Source organism: Drosophila santomea, chromosome 2L, assembly GCF_016746245.2.
Source record: "Drosophila santomea strain STO CAGO 1482 chromosome 2L, Prin_Dsan_1.1, whole genome shotgun sequence".
NCBI classification, from domain to species: domain Eukaryota; kingdom Metazoa; phylum Arthropoda; class Insecta; order Diptera; family Drosophilidae; genus Drosophila; species Drosophila santomea.
Window position 1 is genome coordinate 5541481 of NC_053016.2, and position 20212 is coordinate 5561692.

Sequence of the window (20212 nt, forward strand, 5' to 3'; positions counted from 1 at the left end):
AAGCATATAACCAATTGCTGCTGTCCATCAACTAATTAGTAGCAAGTACCTTCCAAAATGCCAGGCCTTTTAGCCACTTTGCGTGGTCGTTGAATGGGCGTCGTAAATTGTTTGCCAATTGTAATGAATAGCCATTGGCGCAGAACATTTTCATTCCTTTGGCAAAAAATGGACATGTCACGAATTCCTTTGAACTCGTTGAACCTGCGTGTTAATGACCTTGACCACCCGCACTATTCCAACCGCGTTCAATGTTAAATTAATATTTGCTACTACTGATATTGGTCTAATAAACGTGCGAAGGTGTGTGCGTGAGCGCTTTAACGATTTTGATATATGATATATCGGTGCTGTCTCCAGTTGACACAATGGTAATCATCATCATCAGGCGGAGAAGACTTCCGTTGTCAGTTGGCGCAAAATACGCGAGTCGAGCGGACGTTACACCTTCAGTGGAATTATAATAAACAATAGCAAAGCGGCTTTTCAATGGCCTTTAAGTTGTGGGAGCGCTTTTCGCAGGCGGACAATGTGTTCCAGGCACTGCGACCGCTAACATTCATATCGCTTTTGGGCCTGGCTCCATTTCGATTGAATTTGAGTCCCAGGAAGGAGGTGCAAACATCCAAGTTCTCCTTTTTCGCCGCCATTGTGCACTTCCTGTTCTTCGTTCTGTGCTTCGGGATCTCCGTGAAGGAGGGCGACTCCATAATAGGCTACTTCTTTCAGACCAACATCACCAGATTCAGCGATGGAACGCTTCGCCTCACTGGCATCCTGGCCATGTCCACGATCTTTGGCTTTGCCATGTTCAAGCGCCAGCGTTTGGTCAGCATCATACAGAACTTCATTGTGGTGGACGAGATATTCGTGAGGCTGGGCATGAAGTTGGACTACCGCAGGATACTGCTGTCCAGCACCCTCGTATCCTTGGGCATGCTGCTCTTCAATGTGATTTACTTGTGTGTGAGCTACAGCCTGCTGGTCAGCGCCACCATATCGCCCTCGTTTGTGACTTTCACAACCTTCGCCCTGCCGCACATCAATATCAGCCTGATGGTCTTCAAGTTTCTCTGCACCACGGACTTGGCAAAGGGCCGGATTGGCATGTTGAACGAAGTGAGTGTCCTGGGACTTTATTGCGCCTGCAGTGGGGTTATATGTGCAGAAAATGCGGCGGAATTAAATCAGAAGCTATCTTTAAATGAAATGCATACTTTGAACTGAAGAAGGCTTGTTTTTATAGCATACTTTTTGCATAATAGAGTGGTTTTGTGCAGAATAACTTTAATTGCTCTTTATAACCATTTTCTACTTAATTTGGCTTCCTTGACAGATCCTGCAGGACATTTTGGATGCGCACATAGAGCAGCTGAGCGCCGTGGAACTCTCACCCATGCACTCGGTCGTCAATCACAGGCGCTACTCACAGCGCCTGCGAAACCTGATCAGCACGCCGCTGAAGCGGTACAGTGTTACCTCCGTCATACGCCTCAATCCGGAGTATGCCATCAAACAGGTTTCGAACATACACAACTTGCTCTGCGACATTTGCCTGACCATCGAGGAGTACTTCACATACCCGCTGCTTGGCATCATTGCCATATCCTTTCTGTTCATTCTCTTCGATGACTTTTACATTCTGGAGGCCATCCTGAATCCCAAGCGACTGGATGTCTTCGAGGCCGACGAGTTCTTTGCCTTCTTCCTGATGCAGCTCATCTGGTATATAGTGATCATAGTGCTGATCGTGGAGGGCAGCAGTCGTACTATTTTGCACAGCAGCTATACGGCCGCCATAGTTCACAAGATCCTCAATATCACCGATGATCCAGAGCTAAGGGATCGCCTCTTCCGGCTGTCCTTGCAACTGTCGCATCGGAAGGTCCTTTTTACAGCCGCAGGACTCTTTCGCCTGGATCGCACGCTCATTTTTACGGTGGATTATCTTGTTAAATAGTTGAATATTTTATGAATGCATGTTTTTACAGATTACTGGTGCGGCCACTTGCTACCTCATCATCCTCATCCAGTTTCGATTCACGCATCACATGGAAGACACCAGCTCCAATGCAACAAATCAATCACATTCCATACATCTTTGCGATTGATTTAAAATAATTTATATCATAGTTTTTTCTTTGTGTTCAAAAAAGTACTAACAACTCACAAAAATGTTATAAAAATTACAAAACAGTCTCACGTTCTATGCTTCTATGGTGATTACTTTATACGACTTCGCTGTTTTATTACTTTTACTATTACTAATTTAAAGTAATTTATGTCCTTTACCGCTATTTTGAACACATATCTCAATTCAATTTTAAACCAGTGTCTTAAGTACAAATGAAAATTAAATAAATGTTTTTTAGCTTGCAGTAAAAGTAATTTTTTTTAAGTAATAGAAAATATTCGATTCACAAAGGGAATTTCAATTGTTTTCAAACTGTACGTAACGTAAGCCTATTCACTACAACAAGCTGCTTGCTACAACACTGACCACGCTGCTGAGTGACATAAGCTGCTTGAATTTGACTAATGAATTCAAATGGATAACGTTGCCCGAGACCCATTTCAAAGCTAAGGGATGGCTTGACCCACTTCCGCTTGCTCCAATTCCCAACATTGCAACATAATCTGCAGCTGTAACTGACTTCTGGCCCCAACTGATAGCTAATCCCAGTTAGCACGCCATGTGAAAGGAGGCAAAAAACACTAATCCAATAAGGAAACCAGCCTGAATACGCACTGAAGCAACGACATTTGATTGTTTTATTGCCTCAGCCTGCCAGCCATGGTTGATTTCTATGCCATTTGCTGGGGAGTTCTGCCCCTATGATAGCGAACTAGAGAGCAGTTGAAACTTGCTCTAATCGCTTGTCGATTTTCGCAGTTTACAAGGGTGTGGTGTTAGTCGTAAATGTGCCGTGTTCACCTATGTTAGTGCTAATCATCACGATTAGCCGCATTGATAAGGCTTCGACAATTTGTTATCAATTCGGATTTCTACTTTACGATTTGTTTACTTTTCCAAATGCCAAGCGTTTCGTATGCGAAAATCCGTACATGGATTTTTATGGAAGTCCAAGTGCATTGGATTTTCCTTCGCAGATTGTGATTTTGTGAAATGTGACCTAGTTATACTTGCTATTCTACTGAACACTACAAAATATGTTGACCCCTCTTAAAAACAGTTCAAAACATTTCAAATTCTTTGCAATTTTATATTTAAATACATACATACATATATGAGAAATTAATTTGTAAGCCTTAAGATATTTATTTCTTTTAAATCTTTATTTTTCACAATAAACTACCTTCACATAAGCAAAGCTGTAAATTTTCTTAGGAAACTCAATAAGATGTCATTAAAAGTCAAAAAAAATTGTTTAATGTTGTCAGTATGCTAAAATTTAGTTAAAGTTGGTGACACTGTTCTTCCTTCACTTTGATGCATTTTACAGTTTTAGAGTCGCACTCGGGTTTCAGATTATATATTGTTTAATTCAAAATTCAATGGCACAACTATGAAAAGCCCAAAGCGCAAATTAACCCAAACACCCACTCGCACATACACACTTGCACACACACACCCATACACACTCACACCCATACACACACACACAGTTGCTCGGATACGCGGAGCTCTTCTCAAGCCCAATTCCAATTCCATTTTCATTTCCATGTGCCGCACTTGACTGACATTCATCGGCCGCCGAGACCGCTCCGCTCCCCTCCGCTTCCCTCCGCGCCGCCCTGCTCCGTTCTGCTCGCGGTCCGTTCGGCGAGAGTCCGCCGCACAGTCGCATCGAAGCCGCCGGGCGAAGCGGTACCAGTTTACGGCATTTCCTTGGCACTCGCGTCCACTTTTCCGGCTATCCTATCTGTGCAAAGAAATCCTCCACGTGCTCAAGCGTTCTGTCCACATCCTTATCGAATTTCAATTTCCTCGCCAGGAAAACCAGAGAAAAAAATAAACGAAAAAAAAATTGAAGAGCCTGTGATTTGTTTCTATTTAGCAAATAAAAGTCAAGTGAGTGCGCCTCTAAAAAGAAAAACAAAGAAAACTCCTTTCGTAATATCACGCAATTTCCTCGCACTTTATGCCTGGTTAAGGTTAACACATTCAGTTTCGGCTTGATTTGGCTTAATCGCCGGCAGACTTATTAAGATTACAGGCCATTAAATGAAATCAACGCGACAAGAGTGAAAAATTGTCGCCAGACAAAAGTCCAAATATACGTGTATAAGTATGTACAGTGACAACCTATGTATATTATACATTCTTTTTGTGTTTATACTGGCTTTGTGTATCGCTTTCCTTTGAGGAAATAAGAGTGCCGGAATGCAAAACAAAGGGCTTTCAGCTTGGGCAGCGCGGCGACCTGTTGATTGTGAGATTATTGGTCTAAAATTAGTCTGGGTATCAACAGTTTCCAGTGGAAACAGCTGCTCAGGAAAATATTAAGCATACGCCCCGTTGACGATTTATGTCTGGTAGCTTTTTCTTTTAAATCAAAGCAGAAATGGGAGTTGGTAAATTATAATGTTCGTTTTTTTCGGCAATTGAAAATACAAAAAAATAAAAAATTTTGATTTTTAGTGTCAATTTGGATTTAAAAACAATTACCCATACATGAGAAAATTGTATATATTATGTTTAAAATAAAATTAAAATTACCGCAGGTGATCTCATTTATATCCCAAAAAGAACGGTGGTGTTAAAAAAAACATTGCGTATGCGACCTGTGGTCCATTTAAAGTTCAAGTTAATTAAATATCTTGATGCTATCTAATTGCAGTTGCGTGTGCTTTTATAAGACAATAAATATCTGTAAAACAAATGTAAATACACTTAATGAAAACGGTCTGTTAAAAATTTAAAGAGCTTAGCAAATTCGTGTTTTCACACTGGAAACGCAACTGTTTAAGACCCTATTACAATATTTATTTAAATTTTCGTATTGTTTGCTATTCATTAAACCTTTAAAACCAAAGAAACTTCACATTCATTTTCTAGCTACGAATAATTCGCTAATTGAATAATCAATGCGCAGATTGGCGAATCATCAATAAAAACAGCTGTTCGTTGGCAAATTACTCGTGTTTGGTTTAAGCACTTAACTCATGGTGGCCAATTAAAATCAAATCAATTAATCTATTTACAATGAATTAATTAAGAATCCCAAAGGGCTCAAACAACTTTAGTGAACACTAAGTTCTTGGCTAGCGGTAAATGTTGTCTATAAATTTAGACCAAACTTAAAGTTCAATTAAAAGAAAGAAAATAACTTTTTGCAGTTCATGGACCTTTGAAAATGCCAAGACGACACTTTGTTTGCAAATAACCAAAACCAAATCTCTATTTTTAGGTTTTGGCATAGTTTATAAGCGTTGTGAGTATTTCCGTACTCGAAGGCTGCGAAAACTCAATTACATGCCGATAGCTCATTATCAAAAAACTCGACCGAGCATATGTGAATTACAATTACATGACTGTTGACTCTAGTTTCTGTTTGCGAACTGCGTAAAATCTCTGAGTTGCGGTTTATCTCAATGGCAGACTTTGTGGTCGAGTGGGGCTGGAAAACGTCAGGAAAAACTGAGAAGGTGTCGACTTGGCTCACATCCAAAAGACGATCTTGAAGTATCGGGTTTACTGTGTCTTAACTTAGAACTTGGAATTTCCGTTTCATATCAAGTGCACTTGCACTAATGAAGTGAACCTAAAAGCTGCAGTTATTATGGCAATTTTTATAGAATGTTTCAGAACGCATTCCCCTTCGATGTGACTTCACATCTGATTTCAGAGTTCAGTGTACTCGGTGCATTTGCATAGAATATGAATAAAGCGTTCGGGGCATTCATAAAAATGTTAATATAAAAGATCAAGAACCAGAGAGAAAGATACGAGAACGCCCAATTTAATAATGAATCAAATATCGCGGCCAGCAAAATTTAAAGCTTAATTAAACGCAATTATTCAGTGTTGAGGTTTCCAGCTTCAAGAGCGAATATCAAAGCACTGTAAGAAACCTAACTTAAGATAAATGCAGCTTTTGTACACTACTAAATAGAGATATTCTTGCCAAAAACTTGTGGATTTCCAATTAAAATCTATCTTCGTTGCGTGCGAGATTGATCTTGATCTAATTGAATGATGTGAAAAATGCGGGATGAACTCTACATGATGCACCTGTCCAATGTCCATTTCAATTAAAACCCACTTCTGTATAATTGTGAAGACAATAAAAAGGCGCCGACAAATGCTCGACAGCTATTCATCATTCAAAAGACATAATCATATCAATTTACCAGACACCAGAACACAACCGACACGCTCCCAAATAATCATATATACATATATATATATATATATATATATGGGTATATATATAGATTGCTACTCGTATTCATGTGCAATAACGCAAAGTGTCAAAGACCCAACCATAGCTCACTGCGGGGTCAATTGATAGACTCAATTATGACGATATATCACAGAGATGCGAACCTGTTCCATATGTATGTACATATGTACATGCTCGTATGCAATATTTATGCTGAAGTGATGGGAACTCTGTTCAGATTGGTCAAATACGGGTAATTGGCAGGGGATGGGTTCCCGATAAGCGATAAGTGCAGTGCAGTTCAATTTCCTCAATTGTCTGTGGCTCGGCTTCCTCATGGGTGCGTTTACCTAGGAGTTCAGCATCCGCTTATCGGAGTACAGTGAATGCCTGCTATAGGCATCCTATCATATAATATCATCCATATTCATGCATGTTAGCTGTCAAATGATACTGATAATTACACGTAATTCTTACAGCGTAGCTTCAAACTACTATCATAGCTAATTAAAACACATCATCGTAGAGTGTCGGTGGATGCTTTGTAATTATCACCACTGATAGGGGATTCTACTATAGTTGTGTACGAGTATATACATATGTACTAACCGGACTTAGTGTTAGTCTACATGAGTGTAAACAGCAATTGAGAGTCACGCTTTGCTTAAATTGATTCAATTATATTGATAAAAATAGACGCTATGGGAATTCGTCACTCAATAAAGTGCTGCGCTTTTTGCATTTTATTTGTATTCAATTCTTTGTTGGGCATTTCTTTGTTCGCCATACTTGTATGTACCTATATTAATAAGGGACTTGATGCATATGTTAATAAGAGATTTCATTTTACATGTTTATTGTTTAAACTTTTACCAGCGCTACCCGAAAGTAGGCAACACGAATTTATAAACATGTTACTAAATAAACCTCATTTTGTTCATGAGTATAAGTTTCAACATACATCAAAAGTAATGTTAAAAACATACTTATATATAGGCTTTAAATATATTAAATAACACAAAATAAATTTATTTACGCTACAAAAAATCTGTATAAAGTTTTATAATAATTTATTTTCGTAAATTTGTTTTAAATGTTTTTATTATTGAAAACCCATCAGAATATTCTGAGTCTGCACTACATTTATGAGTGCGTCCATTCGATACATTTTTACTTGTTTGCCAATGTCTATTAGCCTGTCAATTTATCCATTTCCAATGGTGTCTCAATGACTTGCATATCATTACAGGCCCCATTAGGTATCCACACTGCCGCCCAGCGTGAGCCATGCCAACAACACAGAACAGCGCCATGTGGGGCCAAAAAAGTAATCGCAAATTAATTATCGGCATTTTCGGCTTCTGCCTGGGACTATTTGGCATATTGTGCGGCATGTTCTGGTTGGATCTCTTCGATTGGATCATGCAAAAGGTAATCCCACTCCATATTGACAAGGACTCAGTTCAGTTCAGTTCAGCTCAGTTTAGTGCAATTCAATTCATTTGACTTGAGTGTTAGCCCGGCCAGCTGCATTTGATTAGTGGCTAAAGCCAATTGAGAGGCAAAGGAAAACAGCCGCCTCTCAATTGCTGCGAGTCAGAGATCGAGGAAAACTCGTTGAGATTTTCAATTAATACCAATTGCGGCTTCTGCTCCACGGCAGGAAATGGCACTCGCCCCCGACACACGTGTCTACGACAACTGGAAGAGTCCGCCCATGGATCTCAGCTTGGACATTTACCTGTACAACTGGACGAATCCGGAGGAGTTTGGCAATCTCTCCACCAAGCCCATTCTGGAGCAGGTGGGTCCCTATCGCTTCACCGAGCGACCCGATAAGGTGGACATCCACTGGCATCCGGAAAACGCATCTGTGAGCTATCGCAGGCGCAGCTTGTTCTACTTCGATGCGGAGGGCAGTAACGGCAGTCTGGACGATGAGATTACCACCCTCAATGCAGTGGCCCTGGTGAGTATCCAACGTATACATACCCTGTACTTTTATAATCCTATAATCAGTCCGCAGCCGCCACTGCCAAACATTGGCCCGCAGTTAAGCGCTCCTTTGTCGACGTGGGTCTGAAGATGTACGGCGCCGAAATGTCCGTCCAAAAGACGATCGATGAACTCCTCTTCACCGGATATAATGACGCCATGATCGACGTGGCCATAGCCATGCCCATTTTTGGTGACGAGGTCAAGGTGCCATTCGACAAGTTCGGTTGGTTCTACACGCGCAATGGAAGCGCCGATCTCACTGGAGTTTTCAATGTCTTCACGGGCGCCGATCAGCTGGCCAAACTGGGTCAGATGCACTCGTGGAATTACCAGGAAAACACTGGCTTCTTTGACTCCTATTGCGGGATGACAAATGGCTCCGCCGGGGAGTTCCAGCCACAGCATCTGAAACCCGGCGATAGTGTCGGTCTATTTACACCCGATATGTGCCGAACGATTCCGCTGGATTATGTGGAAACCATGGATGTTGAAGGACTGGAGGGCTACAAGTTCTCAGGCGGACCTCGTTCCGTAGATAATGGTGAGTCTTGATAGGACTAGTGCAATTCGCGAGTGCCTATTATATGATAGATGTATATTTCAGGCACCCAGTATCCTGAGAACCTTTGTTATTGCGGTGGAGAGTGTGTTCCCTCGGGAGTGATGAACATCAGTTCCTGTCGCTTTGGATCTCCCGTGTTCATGTCCTATCCGCACTTCTTCAACGGCGATCCCTACTTCGTTGATCAGGTGGAGGGCTTGAGTCCCAACCAGCAGGATCACGAGTTCTATATGGTTGTGCAGCCCAGTACTGGTATTCCCTTGGAAGTGGCTGCTCGATTTCAAGTCAATATGCTCGTGGAGCCCATCCAAGGCATCAGTTTGTACACTGACATACCCAGGATCTTTTTCCCACTCATCTGGTTTGAGCAGAAAGTAAGGATCACTCCAGAGATGGCGGACCAACTGAAGGTGCTGCCCATCGTCATGTTGTCCGGTCAAATCTTCGCCGGAATTTGCTTGCTGGTGGGCATAACTCTTCTCTGCTGGACTCCGGTGCAGAGTCTATTGGCCACGTGTCGGCATCGTAGATACGATCTGAGCACCAAAACCAAAACGAATGGCCAGTACAAGAGTCGCTCCCAGTTCTCCAGTGCTGAGGAACTCAAGTCCAAGGCCTCCACTCTGGTCTGCGAGAAGAGTGTCAAAGGATCTCCGGACAGTTCGCCGCTGCTCGAAAAAGGCCGAAAGCCAATGATCATCAAATCGCAGACGGGTGAAAGTGTGGCCACTGCATCCACAGGGATCAGCGACAATAAGCAGGATTGAAACAGCAGGACCATCACACATCAATGCCATCTAGATAGTTAAGCCGTCCTAGTGCTTTAGTCGTAGTTCATAGTTTAGTGACACTGTAACACTGTAAAACACCCAACTGAAAATTGCAAGCATTCCCGTGCCTATGCCAAAGATTAGATAGCCTCCGAAGTCGAACCTTTTGGCGGTCTTCGCTTAGCTAACGAATACTCTTTTTACATTCCTTAGTTATTAGATATGTTTTGTATTAAAAAGAATTCAATGACCAATGGCTTTCGTGTCAAATAAAATCTCCAACTAAAATGAAATGAGTATTTTAGTGGATTAAGTGGGTATGACCTCTCCAAATATCTTTTCTTCTTTACTGTTTTCATTTCATTAAAGTTCCAAAAATCGTATGCTCTTTACTATGTTCATTTCATGAAAGTTTCCAGCTTTTATTTTGATTTTAACAATTTTTTCATCTTTATTAGTTGAATAACAATTATACAAAATATATAGTACACATGGTATCAACTTTAACGCCTAACTGATGAGCTTGAATCGTGACCACTTCAATTATTGTGTATAACTTTCTTAACCTTACATTTTAAGGGCAAAGATACTATTACTTAACGTACGACAATATTTGCAATATCACAAATGACCCAACTTAAGTGACTAAAATACAAATCGAAAGGGGAAAGTGAGGATTGTGGTGTGGATTGTGCGGATTTTGGAGTTTCCCTTGTACTATTACTTCTTCATCTTATACCCCTCAGTATAGCCATAGCTGTCAGCAACTGAAAATAAATCAAAGTTATTATACTACAAAGCTTGATTGGATGGTGGAGAATATCTTACGTTCGTAGTCCTTGGAGTAGCACTCAAAGAATTCGCCCAGGAGTTTGCCGGGTGGCAGTTCCCATGTGGCAGATCCGCCGTATTTCGGAGGCAAGGCACTCGCCTCAATGTGCGAGATCAGCGACTTGTAGTCCTTGCCATGGAAGAATATCTACAAAATATCAATTAATTATAAATAAATTGCATAATTACATTTTTTTTCTTGTTTGAACTCACCCTCTTGCGCAGCTTTTCGCGAATGAACGGCTTGAATATGGCAAAGAGCATATTGAATATGTATGAATTATTCACGATGTGAACGGCTTTCAAACGCATGCAGATGCATTCTTGAATGTAATCCAGCAACATGGCCGCAAACGACGGGGTGAATTGTGTAATGTGGCTAAGTGGCAGCCCTGCAAAATGATTAATATTAATTAATTAATTGTATAATTGGCATTTAGTGTCTAGAATTAGTTACCCTCCATATCGATGATCACAACTGCGCCGCAAATTTGTGAGTAGGGCTCCACCATGGAACCCAGTACGGTCAATTGAATGCCGCGGAACAGATCCACCAAAGGCACTTGCGATGGCTTCCATTTTTCTAAGGTTAATAATTTATTTAGAGAAATTTTAAAGTTGTTTAAGCAGACAAACTTACTGCCAGCTTCCAGCACCAAAAGGCGACGGCCGTGTTGATCTCTTTGGGGCAACAAATTCAGAATATTTGCCTCGAAAACGTTTCTCAACTTGCTGGGTATAATGTTCTCGCAAGCGATGCCGTACTTCAGTTTCATGTGATAAAAGTTCTTCAGCTGTAAGTATTACAAGGGAAAATATTAAAAAAATAAACAAATTTTAAGCAGACAACAAGTTGGTTACCCTTTTCAAGGCACTGTCTGGATAGTAATGGGTGGGACGCAGGAACATCATCATATACTCATCATCCAGCGGCAGGTTCAGGTGCTTTTCATCTATTAATATGTAAGTTACCTATCAACATTTAGCAAGGAGTATAATAGTGATTCACCCACTTTGAATTAGTTCCCTGAGATCCTTGATGGCCTGCTCCTTGACACCGGGCACTTCACGCAGCTCGTCCTGTGCCTTCTTGAGTGCCCATTCCGGAGCTGCCTCCTTCTCCATGCGGATCTGTGCCGATCCCAGATCGATGTAGGGCAACTGCTGCTCATCGTAGCTAATGCACTCTGCCTTGCCCATGGTGTGGATGTGGTCTGAGATCGGAGATGATCTATGATCTGGATGACGTGATCTGCCGCTGGTTGTTCACCGGTTCAGGCTGCGAACGAGAATGAAGTTGTTTTGGTCTCGGCTCAAACATTTTGAGTGGTTTGGCAACCATTTCCTCAACGCGATTGGCACAACTGGGTTACTTCCGCAGCTGGGCCAAAACGCCAAAGCAAAAACAAAAGCAAAAGCAAAAGCGGCAACAGTTCAATGCCTCGCTCCAATGAAAACTGTTTTTGGATATATATACATATACACCTCGATGTTTATGTATGACTCAAAGCTGAACTTCATAGGCAAAAGTCGCCGAAAACCGCCACAACGGAAGAAGAGTCCGCCGGACAAACGGGTAAATATATCTATAGATATAGAAACAGATACGACTGATAGACAATAGCGCCAAAAACTGGTCGCAAAACGTGCGTCGAACGGCTAAATTCGTTGTATACCCTCACCGCAAAGGTTATAGAAATTCGGTCAGGGCGTTTGCTGCACTTCTTGGATCATTTATCATGATTTCTCAAAGCCTGACATATATTCATAATTTAATTTAATAATTTTAACAAAGCCTGACATATCCTAATAATTTAATTTAATGAAGGGAAAATTTTAGTAATAGTGCTAATTATGCGCAATTATGTTAGGTCTTTGAACCACCAGCAAAAAAGAGTTTTAGTACGTAAAATTACGTTTTTTTTAATAAGTCATTAACAGCTTTTTACAGCTTTATAAAGCTAACATCTTTTAGTTAATGTTTGTTTCTTAGAACAAATTAAAATATGACTATTTTTTTGTGTCATTTTCTCAGCTCCTTTTATTAGTTAATTATTTTTTAGAACAAATGAAAAGATGACTATTTTTTCCTGGATTTTCTTAGCGTCTTGTAGTAGTTAATACATTTTTTAGAACAAATAAAAACATGACTATTTTTTCCTGGATTTTCATAGCGTCTTGTAGTATTTAATACATAATTTAGAAACTATAAAAACATGACTACTTTTTCTTTGATTTTCTCAGCGTCTACAGAATTTGAACACTTGCATAAAGCGCTATATGCCTGATACATATCAAGAAGTACGTGTCTCGACTGCTTGGCTCGCAGACGACTTGGCAACACCTTGGCTAGCAAAAAGCAAAATTGGTCAAAATCGGCTCGATGACGTAGCACTTTTGCACTGTGTGCCCTGTCATGAAGGACTTGACAATGGCACAGAAAAGTCGGACTCGAAGTTGAGAAGTAAAAGAACTTGGTCGGTGGCGTGAGCCGCAGAGTAGTGCAAATCGGTGTTGGCCATTAAATCTGATTTACGGCTGCTTTTATGATTCAAAGCAATTAGTACGTTTTTTGATATTGACTTTTTTGTTCGGTCAACGCGAATGAAGGTAAAAGTCAAGGTCAAGAGCAGCGATTGTTTGATATTATTATTAGTTAATAGATTGAAGTCGAAAACTTGAAAAATTTTGAGTCCACATAGGCATTTGTGATTTGTTTGTGGCTTTTTGATTTTCTTGGCTTCCAGAAATTTCGTCAATGAATCTTGGGTAATTTATGCTTTTATTTATTTTGTGCCTGTGTGTTTGACTTGGTCTTTGCCGTGGAGTTCAACAGCCCATAAAGTTATGCGCATACTAATTTGTTGGTCAATCTTGTCTTCTCATGTTGTAAAATCCAATTAAAGTGGGAAAACGAGTGACAAAAGCTTGGGTGTGACAATGCAAAAAATAAAAAATAAATTGCGCCAAATAATCGTAATCTTGGTTTTTTGACATTTCCTTGGCACAGGTTTCGTGAGTAAAACAATTCACAATTAACCGCACGCAAAATGTCAAGTAAATTGCGCCAACTACAGAAAAAGGGCTAATATCATGTAGTTATGTCTCGAAAAATAACACATTCGTAGGTGCAATTTACTCAAGTTTCAACTCAATTTAGGATAATTTGTTTATCACAGCAAAACTAAATAGCAAAGTTCTACTTAGTCTTTGCCACATTAACTGACAAATAGCGAGTTGGTGTTAATTGCGAGGAAATGAACTCTGATCGGTGACTTAATACCATTCTGTTTGCGCCTTTTGCATTTAGGAAAAAATGTTAATTTAGTCACCTATTTTGGGTAGAGTCAGTGTTCAGAAAAAAGTCAAAATCACAGTGACTCAGCTTTAATCGATCTCTTTGTTTTAAGATATGTAGGTTGAGTAGGGAGCAATCAAGTTAAACGAAGTTCATTCTTTTAAGTGATCTTGAGCTTCAGGGACACGTTTTCAAAATGAATGTATATCTATCTACTGATAGTTATAGTTGTATGGGTAGGGAATATCCCGAATAAAAGCAACACAACACTTAATCGAAATAAAAAAAAAATCGATCTCTATAAAAAACGAGTTTTTATGGACCTTGGAGTTAAATTCTACCACATATCATCGAACGCATCCTTGAAAATTATTCCCGGTTTTTATGCCTTTTGAACTAGTTTAACTCGTTTTAATTAGTACTCCTTAAAGGGGAAGTTAAAACAAAAAACCGGTAACTTATTTAGGGTCCTTTGTCTTAAATGGAATTTTTTGCTTTTGATTTAACTATAAAGCTTTAAACAATGTATTTCTTAAACTCTACAACTTTACATATTACTTCCTAATCTATAAATAGCTTTTAGACTTTAACAAAGGGGAATTTTGTACTTCTCATTTTAATCAAAATCGGGAAACACAATACCGCAACCAAACCCGTTTTCAGCTAGTTTAATTGTGAACTCTGTTTATTTTTTATGACCCACAACAGTGTACTGCGTACTGTCACCTCCCGGATGCACTTTTGGCAGAATCTGATGTTTCCATGGAAAGAAAACTTCCAACAGTCGATCAACGATCTGATGCAAACAAATAATTACCAGCGTGCAACGTGCGATACCCATTTAATAGCTGGCATTATGTGCCCCAACTTCACCTGCCTCAACAATTGTGCTCCACTGGGTATTATTTCACTTTATCTGCTTGAACTTATGTGGCCTTTCACTGGCCCAGCCCCAACCGAATCGAACTGAGGCGTTTCACTTACTGTCACTCGCAAGCGGAAATTGTGGCCCCAAGTAACGATGTGCAATTGGGTATAAATCCAGTAGTAGTCGGTCGTTTAAATAAGCTATAAGCTGATAACTGGTATCGCAACCCAGAAGAAAAGAGAACAAAGGAACATTCAAATTCAGTTTGAACGTCTAATCGGGTTATGTACACTCATATAAGCGAGCTATTATTGTACACAGATTAGCAAACAATTGAAGTAATCCCGCAAACTCAGGGCTGTCTAATCAATACCAACTTAACTGCCGGGCATTCAAGTATTAGAAAAAAGAAACAAACAATGCTGCCTTTATAATAATAAGAAGAAAAACAAAATGCACTCAATACTCCAAGCCAACATGATATGCATAAATAAACAAGTCATATGAAAAATGATCAATTCCATCAACTAGCCGGCTATTAGATGCAATTTGCATTTTTCTTTATGCATTTTACCATTTTGCAGCACCGCAGATGACGAAGCATTTGCTACGCTGAAGTCACTGAAAAATAGAAATAGAAAATCCGAAGTTTAAAATACACTTGGGGTAATTATCTTACAACTTTGTTTTCATGACAATAGTATATCGTTTTTTGCAAGTAAGATTTGCGATAAGACGTAAACATGCCAAAAGAAATATAAAATAATGTTTATTATATATCATAAAACCAATCTTTTCGATATACTGCTCAATTAAATTGTATCCACAAACAACTATACTTAATAAAGTGAAAAGTATATGTACACTAGCTAAACTACACGATTAATCAATCAAACTGTTAGCTTTAATGGAGAGTTTATTAAAACCGAATCACCTGTGCTATAAACTAGATGATCGAGCTAATAAATTGATTACAAACCACTTTGCTATCGGCTTAGACTCGCCCCTGACTTCTAAATGGGTCAATCCAGTTTGTGAATACGGTATATATAGTACAATGTCAGCTCTGATCAAAAGTCAAATGTACGAGTATTTCTCGTGCCTCGCATATCAATCTATTGGGCTAAGTGGAGGACTTCGTTTTTCATTGTAACGAGATAAGCATGTGTGATTTCATAGCAATTAGCCGGCTATAAGCCAATCAATGAAAGCGATCAAAACATTAAATGCAAATCGGGCTCAATTTATCTGAAGGCGAGGGAATATCCAGAATTACCTGTTTAGGGTAGTAACTGACTGTTGAACTTTCAACAACCCTAACGATAGATATTAAATATGTAAGAATGTTATTTAATGAAAATTAAATGCTTGTGCATGCTGCTATTTCAACTTTAATATATTCGCATCATAAGTACTGGCATTTTTATTCAATTACTACAAGAAACTATTAACTTTGTGTATACTAGACTCAGACTATAAGTTCTTGCACAATGCATTTCCTAGCTCTTTTTCGGAAAACATGAACTGGGCCACCAGTAAGCAAATGACTTTAGTAGTCAGCACCTGCACTTTTTGGCTCACCCACTGAACCGACTAGCCAAAAGATAAATAAACACGCGACTCGAATGATTCTCGAGGAGCAGGAATAGCCGGTTTCGATTTCTTTCACAATGCCAAAATCAACAGACTTGATCGTGCGAGCGCGGCCATAAAAATTCGCCTTCGGTTCCAAGCGGTTCGCAGCCAATAGAGAAGTATTCAGAGATATGTAAATTTTCAGATTCAATAACCGCTCATTGTATATATTTTCGCAAGTCTCTGGGGTATCCTTCACTTGACAAAATGTTAACAATTTGGGTAAATCTCAGGCCCACACACCAGACGATCGGCCCAAAGATGTTTAACTGGTTTTGAGTTCACTTATTTTTTCGGCATCTGAGAACCACAAGGTCGTTATATGTGGTTATAGAATTAAGCCGAGTTTTTAATGGTTAAATAGAAGGTCCAAATAAGTTGACCAAATTGCTATGTTAATGGGTGCAAATCATTTTAAACTCAGCCAATGTTTTGGTGTCAATAGAGTGAATGTTTTCATTGCCCACTGAATCGGCTGATTGAGGTCTGAAATATTTATAAACTGCGACCAACGATCCCGTGAATCAACAGAAATTAAAGCCTGTTGGAGTGGGACGGAAGATCGTCGCTATGCTGGGTGCGAAAGGGACAGGAGTACAATGCGCCAATTTGCATTTCAATTGTGTTACATTTGCATGCATTATGAAGGTGACAGTAGAACCACGCTAAAAAGAACAGGTTTGCACAAGTTGCAGTTAGACCTGTATCTTTTTTTACAAACTACTTATAAAATGTACTTTAAAATGTTGTCCCATTTTTAGTACCAAATATCTGCATAAAAAAGAGTCAGTTTTCTCTATTTTAAATGATTTTAATGAAACAAGCACGTGAATATTGCTTTGTAATATCATTTTCAACGGCTTAATTTAGCAATTAAAAATTCAAATATAGCACTGTGCATACCGTTACAAATAATGCCAAATGGTTCATTAAGTTGTGCCCCCACATGAACTATGCACAATTAAAATAGCTTCAAATTGCCACAGCTCTAACGCCGCTGCAACAAAATGCTGAACAAAAAACGACAGAGTAACAATTTAGCACCATTATTGTGCGCCATTCAAAGCGACTTCACTTGCCACAGCGTTAAGAGCTGTTAAATAATTTGGAACCACACATTTTCACACAATACACTACCACTACTCATCTGCCTTAGGCAATTGGCACTTTACTTAGCCGCCACACAGATCCACAGATATTATCGGCTACCGACAGATCGGCGATTGGAGTGCCAAAGTGGTGAGCTAGCGGAGATTATGAATGGTAATACCCTGGGATTCAGATGACCAACGCAACGGGAGGGCGGGCATCGAGTTCGGTTTGGTGGCACACGCGCTGACGAAATGCAGCCGAGTGGTAATTGTTTTTATGGCCAAAAGCAAGAGAGCTGGCCAGGCTGGCCAGGTAAACCAGGTGCGGTTGGTTTGGGGGCAGAAAGTGTGTCAACGGAGCTGCGCATGCGCACATTGCCCAAAGGCAAAAGTAAACTACAAAATCCACGAACTCAATGCCCAAAATGCGCTTTCTATGGAGCATAATGTGGTTAACGCAACTTACCGACTTACCGCAAAAATACACACAAAATTACACGCCTCGAACGGCACGGAGATATTTAATTTTTTTTTGTTTTGCGTTTCTTTTTGTTTTTTTTTTTTTTGCAAAGGGAAATTCGGAGATTTCACGTTTCACTGTTGGCAAACTTTGGCAATTGGCCAAAAAAGGCAGCAAAAGAGGAGGAGGCGGTGGAGTTAGTGGGGGTTGATTTCGATTTTCCTAAGCGCACAGGACGCGAATTTTCAGCTGCGAGTTTTGGCGGCACAAATGCGTTAAATGCGACGACGTCCAAATGACAACGCGGTCGAAACAACTCTGAGATTGAAAAACGCTCTCGAGCTCTTGTTATTAATTAACTGGCCAACTCAAGCTTGACAATAAAACGGCTACGGCGAATGCTGAACAAAATGAGAGTCGAATGAAAGCTGTCTCTTTTCTGGGGCATTTTCCAGCACTGCGAAAGCTTTTTCAAGATTTTCACGCGGAAAGCTTTTCAAATATGTAACCGCCACTTGATATAGGAAACTAGAAAATATTAAATTGAAAACAATTCGCAGGACTTAAAAAAAAGTTATTATCTTTAATCTAACCTTCTATCTGTATTTTTAAATTCAGAAATTCATTAAAAATCAATAGATTAGAGAATGTTTTGTTGATGTCCGTATTAAATCATACCATCTATTATCTATGAGCTATCTTAATCGTTACAAATCATCGTCATTTTGACTAAAAATAATTTTGTTGTATTTCTATTTAAAAGCAGTTATGCCGATTAAAAATTACACAAAATATTATCTAGAAATATAAAAGCATTGAGCTCTAATGTAAGTATTAAGAAAAGTCAACTTGATTCGGAGTGCACTTTTGGTAAAATTGATGTAGAAACCTTTTATTTAAAACCTTTTGTCGTAAACTCTATTAATCCCTTTTGACTTTTTCTAACACTGGCTGACAGCTTGCAGCCCAACTTGTTTAACCAAGGAACCGAACCTCGAAACTTTTTTAAGCTCCTAGTTGTTGACTTTGAAGTAGTAAACAAGTTTTTATCAGCCAATATCAGATCGTGTCAATCTATCAATTAGCCAAGGTGGAACCCCTGGGGGCGAGCATTAACCACGCTTGAATAACTGCAATTATTTTTACCTCTTTGAGTGCTTCACACAATTTGCTGATGGCAGCACTCGTAGCTGATATACTCAACTTTCTTTGGCCAGTTTCAGGGCCACCGGGTGAAGTTCATAGCATTTGTTCTTGGCCAATTCTTTTGCTTCATTTTGGCCATGCTTGCAGTTTTCTTTTTAAGCCAAACAACAGTTTCGTTATCATCGCTACCTTTTGGGGCTGATTTTTCGCAGGTTGAGTTATCTAAATTATGGCAGTATGTGGGGAAAAAAACGGTTTGCCATAAAGATAATGACCACGTATTGAGAGCCAAATAGCTTGTTGATTAATTACTTAGTTATGTAAACAAGGCAAACTATGAAGATATGAACGCAGGAACATTCAAGAATACGTAAAAGCTACTTCCGACTTTGTAAATTGAAACCCGCGTGAAGTTTATTCTATTTAATGATGGACACTTAAAAATTAAGTATACGCAGCAAATTACGTATACGCAATGTGTAAGCATGACTGTTAAATAGGAAGATTTTAAGTAAACACAAGTTTTGAGAAGCAATTATAATATTTAACAACATGTACATAGGTCCACCTAAAAAAGTTTTTTAATTATTTTAAATTATATATTTAAAGCAGATAGGCTCGCACTGTAACTGACCTTCCCATTGACAGCTATTAAACTATTCTAGTACTGTACTAGTACTTTTTTATCATAGGTGAAAGTTCCAGCAACCTTGTCTGTTGTCCAGCCAAAATATTTTTAAATGCTCGTACATCACCATACTTCTGAATAGTTATTTTATTTTACCTCAAAATGTTTTATCCATTTTGAAAAAGCACTTGGAGATTATTCATCTGTGGTTTTCCCTAGTAAATATTTTCTCAATGCCAGTATTTCATCACAGATGACACACATTTGTTGGTTTTGGTTGCACTTTGTCGTTATGGCACTTCCGACGTCAGCTTGTATTACTGGAGGATCAAAGTCGAACTGGGGAATCAGCTCGACATACGCCTGATTGGTAAACTTCGTCCGGTTCAGTGCATGAGTTCTGGTAAGACATCGATCAGCCGATCAGTATTATGCTCTTTTAATTTATTGCACTTTGAGCAGGTTGTTTTGTAATTATTTAAGGTATCTGGTTACAGTTGCTCACCAGCCAAACTAGCCGACTTTTTTCAGATGTTCAAAGTTCAACCTGAACCTTCTTACCCTCATTATTTAAAAAC

At 39.4% G+C, this 20212-nt stretch overlaps 3 protein-coding genes across 6 annotated transcripts; 2 read left to right on the forward strand and 1 right to left on the reverse strand.

Moving 5' to 3' along the window:
• Positions 1 to 489: 489 nt before the first annotated feature.
• LOC120458194 (putative gustatory receptor 28a) lies at positions 490 to 2111 on the forward strand. Its single transcript, XM_039645764.1, has 3 exons — positions 490 to 1119; positions 1337 to 1939; positions 1992 to 2111. The coding sequence occupies exons 1-3, from the start codon at positions 490 to 492 to the stop codon at positions 2109 to 2111; spliced, it is 1353 nt and encodes a 450-aa protein (XP_039501698.1).
• A 1676-nt stretch (positions 2112 to 3787) lies between these two features.
• LOC120458315 (protein peste) lies at positions 3788 to 9959 on the forward strand. Its single transcript, XM_039645921.1, has 5 exons — positions 3788 to 4033; positions 7597 to 7778; positions 8011 to 8316; positions 8367 to 8886; positions 8950 to 9959. The coding sequence occupies exons 2-5, from the start codon at positions 7635 to 7637 to the stop codon at positions 9672 to 9674; spliced, it is 1695 nt and encodes a 564-aa protein (XP_039501855.1). The 5' UTR covers positions 3788 to 4033; positions 7597 to 7634; the 3' UTR covers positions 9675 to 9959.
• Positions 9960 to 10074: 115 nt separating this feature from the next.
• Positions 10075 to 18191, reverse strand: LOC120458128 (alpha-tocopherol transfer protein-like). 4 transcript variants are annotated; one of them, XM_039645668.2, is made up of 8 exons: positions 17875 to 18188; positions 11522 to 11787; positions 11370 to 11461; positions 11149 to 11302; positions 10966 to 11091; positions 10722 to 10900; positions 10506 to 10656; positions 10075 to 10444 (listed from the first exon to the last, which is right to left on the reverse strand). In XM_039645668.2, the coding sequence occupies exons 2-8, from the start codon at positions 11706 to 11708 to the stop codon at positions 10398 to 10400; spliced, it is 936 nt and encodes a 311-aa protein (XP_039501602.1). In that variant the 5' UTR covers positions 11709 to 11787; positions 17875 to 18188; the 3' UTR covers positions 10075 to 10397. The 4 variants fall into 4 exon arrangements, with proteins under 4 accessions (XP_039501602.1, XP_039501601.1, XP_039501603.1 ...); XM_039645667.2 differs by having other exon boundaries at positions 17867 to 18188; XM_039645669.2 differs by lacking the exon at positions 17875 to 18188 and adding an exon at positions 14684 to 14775.
• Positions 18192 to 20212: the final 2021 nt, after the last annotated feature.